The 9,313-nt window shown below is 37.5% G+C and overlaps 1 protein-coding gene across 5 annotated transcripts; it reads right to left on the bottom strand.

The window, feature by feature from the left end:
• Positions 1-799: 799 nt before the first annotated feature.
• Positions 800-7,940, bottom strand: LOC127448937 (obg-like ATPase 1). 5 transcript variants are annotated; one of them, XM_051711928.1, is made up of 11 exons: positions 7,811-7,940; positions 7,167-7,267; positions 6,671-6,814; positions 6,451-6,578; positions 4,242-4,417; positions 4,069-4,149; positions 3,861-3,958; positions 3,610-3,750; positions 3,305-3,401; positions 1,947-2,069; positions 800-1,165 (listed from the first exon to the last, which is right to left on the bottom strand). In XM_051711928.1, the coding sequence occupies exons 2-11, from the start codon at positions 7,265-7,267 to the stop codon at positions 1,064-1,066; spliced, it is 1,191 nt and encodes a 396-aa protein (XP_051567888.1). In that variant the 5' UTR covers positions 7,811-7,940; the 3' UTR covers positions 800-1,063. The 5 variants fall into 5 exon arrangements, with proteins under 5 accessions (XP_051567888.1, XP_051567887.1, XP_051567886.1 ...); XM_051711927.1 differs by having other exon boundaries at positions 7,666-7,911; XM_051711926.1 differs by lacking the exon at positions 7,811-7,940 and adding an exon at positions 7,365-7,528.
• Between the last annotated feature and the right edge of the window lie 1,373 nt (positions 7,941-9,313).

Raw genomic sequence — 9,313 nt, forward strand, 5'->3', positions numbered from 1 at the left:
GTACAGAAATCCATTCCTGATATCAACAACTGAATCACATATAGTAAAAAAAAGAAGAAAAAAATGTAATTCTGGAATTTGGTTTTCACTTGTGGCAATGTTAATTTAAGGTATCTGGAAATAGATTTCAGATATAAATAAATTGTCATAAAAGGCTTTACTAGTTACAACCTCATTAGAGATTTCTGAAATTAACACTGCCACTAATGAAAACCAAATTCCACAATTCAAAATGTGTATTTTTTTGTTTTTGTTTTACTAGATGTGATTCAGTTGTTGATATCAGGAATGGATTTCTGTTCAAGAAACACTATAATCATTATTTCATTGAATGGTGTCCAGTTATCATTTTTGCATTTGAATTGCAAATGAATATTAAACTATCTAAACATTTAGCACTCTGATCAAATAATGAGTCACGAAAGAGTCGTGAAAAAAAAAACGTAACTGATGTTACTTCCAGTTCATCTATAACAATGGAAATGTTGAGTACATTGCATTGTGGAACACAGCAAGTACTTTTGTATACTGCTCATTTTGGCAAATGCAGTAAGTCATTCTGCGCATACAGAAATTCATATACTGTGCACACAGTATTCATACTGTATACTGCAGCAATAGTAATAACAATAGTAGTATACTGTTCTAAACATAGCCTTTCATGACAACCTAAAGCAATTTCAGTTGTCTGAATTAGAGTAGGGATATTTTATGTGTGGTTTTCCTTTTCATATCCTTTGATTAACTGAATTGTTCTAAATGTGAAGAACCACTGGGAAAGTACTTTCAAAAGAACACATTTCGATCTGAGGAAGTGTTTTATTAGAATAAACTGCCTGATGTTGTGCTGTGTGACATGCAGCTTTTGTAAACAGACCTGCTATTAAGTTAATCATGGCCATCAGCCAAAATAATAAACTAAAAAATAAAATTTCACACCACTCGGGTATTACTGCGTTTGTTTTTTTGAATGTTCCAATGTCAAAAATGAAGAGACTCAGATGCCACCCAATACCGCTAACAGGCCTATAGTGTAGTCCCTCCAAGTCGCTTCATGATGACATCACTTCTTTTTGGGCTGATTAGGTGTGTTGAATTTGAAAAAGATGATATCACCATCATCCACGACGTAGTTACGTCCCTGTTGTCTGTACTTTCCTGCAGCCTGCAAGTATTCAACAAAATTAGACATTTTATATTCAACATTATTATCATGAAGCTGGTGTGGGTAATTTTTTCGATGTAAAAATTCTAAAAGTTCTTCTTATCCCAGCTTAATATGCAGAATCAACTTTAATTTGTTGGTTGACCTTACATAAAAGTGTAACACTATTAAAACATTCTACTGTGAGGGTCTGTGTAGCTCAGCGAGTACTGACGCTGACTACCACTCCTGGAGTCGCGAGGTCGAATCCAGGGTATGCTGAGTGACTCCAGCCAGGTCTCCGAAGCAACCAAATTGGCCCGGTTGCTAGGGAGGGTAGAGTCACATGGGGTAACCTCCTCGTGGTCGTGAGTAGTGGTTCTCGCTCTCAATGGGGTGCGTGGTAAGTTGTAAGTGGATCGCGGAGAGTAGCATGAGCCTCCACATGCTGCGAGTCTCCGCGGTGTCATGCACAACAAGCCACATGATAAGACGTGCGGATTGACTGTCTCAGAAGCGGAGGCAACTGAGACTAGTCCTCCACCACCCAGATTGAGGTGAGTAACCGCAACACCACGAGGATCTACTAAGTAGTGGGAATTGGGTATTCCAAATTGGGAGATGAGGATAAAAAAAACTCTGTTTCTGTTTGTGCAGTCCGTTGAGCCAGACAGCAGCATTGGCTCAACCAATAACATGAGTTTGAGGCAGGACAATTTGTTTGTATAACCAATGAAAGACAGGGAGAACTTTCTGGAAATTTCTAAGAAACAGTTTCAAACACAGCATAAAAACTTCTCACCTTGGCTGCATTTTCACTGCCCTCTTCTTTAAAATCTGCATATTTCATGACTTCAGCCATAATGAAGCCTTTCTCAAAGTCTGTGTGGATCTTTCCAGCGGCTTGCGGAGCCTTTGTACCTTTCTGTAAGGTGTTCAAACATACATAAAATACACACACAATTTCAAATGTTTGCAAAAATGGGACAGATTGCACGTTTACTATGTTTAAGACTGCGTGAATGTGTCTCATGAGCATACAACAGTAATAAATTCTTTGTTCATTTCAAGTCAAGTAACCGTTACAGCTGATTCATAAGTTTTTGATTCACTTAAAAGAAAAGGCTCTTAAGAGTAATTTGCTCGGGAATTGGAATCGTGCGATACTGCAGATATTATAAGCTTACGTATATGACAACTTGCTTGTGATGTTCCTAATTTTTTTAAGCTGCATTAGATAAAAGCATCTGCTAAATGACTGAATGTAAATCTAACGTTTGAGAACTGTTAACGGAACTGAAAGTAATGAAAATCACTTTGTTCCAGTATTTATTTAATATTTTTTGTAAATGTTCTTATTAAGAAGCAATTCTCCAATCCCATCACTAAAGGCCCTGGCACACTCACAGCAAAGTGCTTTTGTTGTTCTCTCAAGAGCCAAAAAGAAGTTTGAAACAGCTGAGCAACGACATACTGTTTGCGAACGTTTAGACCCCGGCCACACCGCTGTGGGAGGCATTTATAAGTACATTTAAATAAGTGGATGCTCAAGACTACATGTAAGACATCAACTAATATGACATTAAAATGTGTTATCAATGACTTCAAACAATTTTTCACAGCACTGTAGATATAGATACATTTGCACCAGCTCACTAATAACTCCGGTGTGTTCATGTTGACTGTTCTTAACTGACTGAAAGGGAATTATTAGTCGGCCTCAAAGCAGGTGGAGCTCCAGGTCACGCCTACCAATGACGTGGACCAATGGCATTAAGAAGGTGTTTAGCAGCCGGTAAGAAGTGAAAGTCCGCCCTTGTGAGCTGTTACACACTACCAAAACAAACTCAAAAACACGTTTTTTTTTTTTTGGCAAGATTTTGTTCTAAATTACATCACACCTGTTCCTTCTTCGATTTCATAATTTTGATGAGCTTGGTGAAAAAATAAATCCACTGTGGTGGACGAAGCAAAATAAACTTTGCTTATAAATATACTTTTAATCCATTCAATACTTAATAGTATCTATAAAAAAAAAATTAAATAGTAGATAACTGACTATTTTACCCAAAATGTGTGTATACTATGTGTTTATGCTCAGAGTATTGCATCAGTCTTCCCGCTTCACCTGTATGCAATAAATGTATGTGTTTTGCTCACCCTAATGGTCCACGCACGGACTTCATCAGGTCCTGCTGTGAAGAAGTACTCCAACTGCAAGGCTGCATACCCACTCTTGATGATCTTAGTCAATATACTGAAACAAAATTGAAAAATTCCCCAAAATGTGCAAATTCTGAGATCACCATTTAGAGCAAATTACATTTTCCAACAACATTTAGATAAGTGTTTATTAGTATTATCATCTTCTATACATAAGCATTAATAGAATTAATAGAATCACTTCTCGCACATGAAAACACGTTGAGAATACAGAAACGGAAAATATCAGGGCAAATTCTGACCTCTGTGTTTTGTTCTCCTCACAATATTTCTGTTTCTCATCATCAGTCATGTCCTGATATTTGCTCTCAAATCCCCCACTGAACGGGATGACTAGTGCACCTGGATCGTGAGCATCAACCCACTCCTTGATCTTCACCAACCTGAGAGAAAGAGATAAGACAGCAAATGTTTTACATTCTCCACAAAATGCGAAACACCAATTCAGGAAATATTTACCAACAGCGGATGTACAACTAAAATTATGTCTCACCATTTATTCTTTTTCCTGATATAATCTTTCTCTGAGAGGTTGACCAAGTAGATCATTGGCTTGGACGTCAGGAAGAGATACTTATTCAAGACTTCAATCTGAAAAAAAACAAAAAAAAAAACGTAATCGAAATAAAAAAATAAACAGCTGAAATCTGTTGGGGTCATAAACAGGTTCAATTGTAGATTAAAAAGATTATGATTCTAACCTCTTTGTCGTTCCATTCATGGTAGAAACGAACATGTTTCTTTTCATCAACCACCCAAGATTTTATTTTACACATGATGTCCTGCATTCAGAGGGAATGGTTATACAAAAAAATAGTTCAAATCTGTTATAACTAGAGTGGTCTAATGCAGACTGGGATATGTTGTTACTTACATATTCCGGTTTGAGTTTTTTGTCTCCTCCCCTGACAGCGGTTTTCTCCAGCTTATCTATGATTGGGCCGATCATCTCTTCATCCTTCATCCTCAGCTCTTCATGAATAATCTCAATGTCTCTCACTGGGTCAACACAGCCCTCAACATGGATTATGTCTTCATCCTCAAAAAGTCCTACACACAGTTAAAATATATATACAAACAACCCTTTATATAAGCACGTTTTTTTTCCTACACAAACAAATGTATGGAACAAATCATGCATACATTTTCACTCACATACAGTACTGTGCAAAAATTTTAGGCACTTGGGAAAAATGTTGCATAGTGAGGATGTCTTCAAAAATTATGCCATAAATAGTTTTCATTTATCAATTAACATCATACAAAGTCTAGTAAACATCAAAAAAAGCTAAATCAATAATCGGTGTGACCACCTTTGCCTTTAAAACAGCCCCAATTCTCCTAGGTACACCTGGACACAGTTTTTCTTGGTTGTTGGCAGATAGGATGTTCCAAGCTTCTTGGAGAATTCACCACAGTTCTTCTATATATTTAGGCTGTCTCAAATGCTTCTGTCTCCTCATGTAATCTCAGACTGACTCGATGTTCCGTGGGGGGCTTTGTGGGGGCCATGACATCTGTTGCAGGGCTCCCTGTTCTTCTATTCTATTTGCAAAATAAATGTTTGGGAGTCTAAAATGTATATTTCCTATTGACACACTAAAGCTGAAGATATAAATAACCATCTTAAGACAAATGTTTTTGTGAAGCATCTTCTGTGCCTAAGACTTTTGCACATGTACATATTTAATTCTTTTCAGGCAATTCTATGCAAATATAAACCATACCATGGGAAAATCATGTAATTAGAAAGAAACAAAACCCCTTCTAAACTGTCAGTTAAGGTTTACATTTTACTTTTTTAAACCCCTATAATGGAATATTAAATGATATTGCATTGTTTATCAAGCACACGAGATGTGAACCTATTCTAAAACAACATTTTCAACAAGTCAGATTTGATAGCATCCAAGGACAGACCAAAGGGCTTTTTATTTTCACTTTAATCAATAAGCATTATTCTGGAAGGCACATCTGAGAAATGCATACACTCACTTTGTCATAACATTCCTGCTTTTGAATTTCAAATGGCCACATTTATGAAGTCAGCATTATATCACATCCCATAACATTTTAGAGGTTAACAGGATAGTTCACCCAAAAATGAAAATTCTCTCATCATTTTCTCACCCTCGTGCCATCCTAGATGTGTGAATTTCTTCCTTCTGCAAAACACAAACTAATATTTTTAGAAGAATATCTCAGCTCTGTATGTCCACACAATGCAAGTGAATGGTGGTCATAACTTAAAAGCTCCAAAAAACACATAAAGGCAGCATAATCCATACAACTCCAGTGGTTTAAACCATGTCTTGATTTTTGTTTTGTTTTTTTGGAGGGTTTAAAAGGCAGAAATGTGAAGCTTATAAACTGTATATTCACATTTATTCTTCTGTTAAAAATAGTATTATTTGAGCTGTAAAGCTGTTTAAATCGCAGTTTTTACTATCATTTTAGAGTTGACGGCGTTTCGTAGTCATGACAACAAAATTTTAAAATTGGATATAACTTTACACAGAAAAGGTTCGTAAGCCATTTTGTCACAGTTAAATCATGTTTCATGCATATTGTTTACATCTTTTGGAACAGCGAGTACTTTAACGTTTACGGATTGGCCCCATTAACTTCCGTTGTAATCACCTAACTGTAACCCAGATTGTTGCTTTCTTTTTTTTTTTTTTTTTTTTTTTTTTTAAGGAAAAAGGTTTTTTGCTAATCAACATTATGCCATGATTATGCTTAACTTGTATTGACTTTGAAATATTCCTTTTAAGAAAAGCGAATTATTTCAATTTTATTCCTACGTTAACTTATACAGTCTTACAAATTTGGTTTGAGTCCAATGTGTGAAACAGTTCAACCTAATCATTTCAAAATTAATTCAAAAGACAGATGTGTGCCTACACTGACATCTTTCTGCTAGTCAACATACAATTTGGTATATTCAGTGAGCAGTTACATGTCAGGTTCTGAATTCAAATGTCCATACTGGAATTTCCCATGCTCAGTGCTTCAAGGCAAACAGCATAGACGAATTCCATAAAACCCCAAAACACACCAGTTCGAAATAGTGATCTACTCACGTGTCATGTGAAAGATGCCATCACAGGCACTGATGTGGGAAAGGAAGGCATTACCCAAACCCTGCCCTGCGTGAGCCCCCTTCACCAAGCCGGCAATATCCACCACATTCAGAAATGCTGGAACCTTACTGGAGGCAAAGAGAAACAAAGCTATGACGACAGGGAGCAGGAGATTTTTTGTGGTGCTGACAACTGCGTTAAGAAGACATGATGTGAGCACCTGGCCGGTTTGTGGTACTGGCAGAGGAAGTCAAAGCGTTCATCTGGAATGGGCACACGGCTCTCGTTTGGGTCGATGGTGCAAAAGGGAAAATTCTCAGCCGCTGCCTGACTCTTTGTCAGAACATTGAAGAACGTAGACTTTCTGAAATCACAATCAAATCAATTGAGGCAGAGGACTGGAACGTTGGACGTTCAAATTGGAAATTCATTTCTCAAGTACAAATAAATAAACAAATACATATATGCGAGTGCCACTGTGTAGCCAATCAAAAAACACAGCCCAACCCGTGGCAAAATGATGATGTCATTCTCATAATGGACCAAGATCATGAGTCATCATCCTTCTAATAATTCCCCACAGAGTAGCAGGACAGGTTTGCATAACGCACACAAAATCTGTGCCATGCATTCATGCTTGATTAATCTGACACTATTCTTGTAGCACCATCAAAATATCACCTAAAGATATAATGCCATCTCGGAGCAACACTTACCCTACATTTGGTAATCCAACAATTCCTATTTTCAAAGAAGTCCCGAAACGTCCAATCAGGGGTGGTGGTTTTGGTCCATCTCCTCCTTTCTTTGGCGGCATCTGTGGGGAAAACAAGCACAGTTACTTTCAGTTTAATGCTACATTATATAATTAACAATGCAACCATCCAGCAATGCAGTTTGTACAACTACCAAACCTTTTTGGGAGCCATGATTAAATGCTGTCAGTACTCTCAATATTAGGTATGGAGTGTGTTTTGCATAATTAAAATGCTGTAAAAGCCAGAAAACGTGTTGCTAGTAGCTAGTTGCCATTTCACGACAGTGAGTGCAATGGCAGTGGACACCCCAATAGTATCCCAAAATAGCCTCCGCATGGAGTGTAAACTGACCGGCCTGATTTACTGTAAGAGGAGCTAAATATATGTCACTCCCTGGACAAGTAAAAGAAGGCATACGTGGTTCATATCACTGTATGTGCATCCAGAGCATCAATACCTTTCTGCCCAATTCATTGCTGTGTGGAGCAGGTTAGCAAGCCGGTCATATGAATGGGCCCATATGCAAAGTAAACAGACAATTTAAACAGAAATAGCACGTCCTCGCGATTCATTTAGAAACTATATAAAAATGTACATTTCACCTTAATTTTACGCAATCTTTGTCTGCGGAAGAGAAATGTAACTGTGCTCACGTGAACACACACTGCTCCACACTTCGGAGGATATAACTGAAAGAACGTGCATACCGGAAGAATCCAGAATCCTCACATTCTGATTGGTCAAAACAAGTTACGATGTAATGACGTAAGGGTAGACGTAGACTAGCTGACGTAGACCACTTAGCACACCAGTGTTGAATGATAAATATTGTTTAGGTCAAATAAATCACATTTAAAATGTTACGTGGTACATATCCAGCTTAAAGTGAAATTGACTATTTCTGTGATTTGTGTTCATTAACTCATCAAAACTATGGAATAACATAAATGGAACTATGGGAATTATGTTGTGACTAAACAAAATCCAAAATAAATCAAAACTGTCTTATATTTTAGCATCTTCAAAGTAGTCACCCTTTGCCTAGAATTTGCAGACATGTACTCTTGACATTTTCTCAACCAACTTCTTGAGGTATCACCCTGGGATGCTTTTTAAACAGTATTGAAGGAGTTCCCATTATTTTTGGAAACAAAACAATACTTATATACTACAAATGTTCGCTTCTGTACATCTCTGTGACATGCGCTCATGAGAGGGATGACGTAAGGTCGTTGGTAAGGTCACGCATCACGTGGAGGAGTCAGAAAGCGTGTCATTGTTTACAAGAGAAACTTGTGACGTTCACAAACCAAAACAGTCCAAAACAATTTCAAAATAATACAAATAAAAAAAAAAAAAAATCATTTCCAAATAATAATAAAAAAAAACCCAATGTAAACAATGACGTGCTTCCTGACTCCTTCTCTACGTGACGCGTGACCTTACCAATGAGCTTACGTCATCCCTCTCATGAGCGCACGTCACAGAGATGTACAGAAGCGAACATTTGTAGTATATAATCCAAATATTATCCAAAAATAATCAACCGTTTGGGTTCAGAATACCATTATTTGTCGACTGGAGTCGTGTGGATTATTTTGGTGCACCCTAAATATGCATTTTGGACCGTCAAAAAATGGAGGACATTCACTTGCATTGTTTAAAGGAAGAGGCCTGAAATGCAATCCTTAAAGTCTTTAATTCTGTTTTGATGAAGAAAGAAACTCAGGTACATCTTGGATGGCCTAAGGGTGAGTAAGATATCAGCAAATTTTTATTTTTGGGTGAACTATTCCTTTAAAGGTTCTACAAAGTGCTTTACACTGTGTCTTATTCACCCATTCACACACTCACTCACACACACACCAATGACAGCAGAGCTGCCATGCAAGGCAGCTAGCCTGCCATTGGGAGCAACTTGGTGTTCAGTGTCTTGCCCAATGACACTTTGGCATGTGGAGTCATGGGGCTGGGAATTGAACCACTAACCCTACGATTAGTGGACAACCTGCTCTACCACCTGAGCCACAGCCATCCCCTGTTTCCTTTGCATGCCATGCATAGCAATTTAGGAAATACAAAACATACTAATGAAAGAACAGCTT

This window comes from Myxocyprinus asiaticus, chromosome 12, assembly GCF_019703515.2.
Source record: "Myxocyprinus asiaticus isolate MX2 ecotype Aquarium Trade chromosome 12, UBuf_Myxa_2, whole genome shotgun sequence".
In the NCBI taxonomy this organism is placed as follows: domain Eukaryota; kingdom Metazoa; phylum Chordata; class Actinopteri; order Cypriniformes; family Catostomidae; genus Myxocyprinus; species Myxocyprinus asiaticus.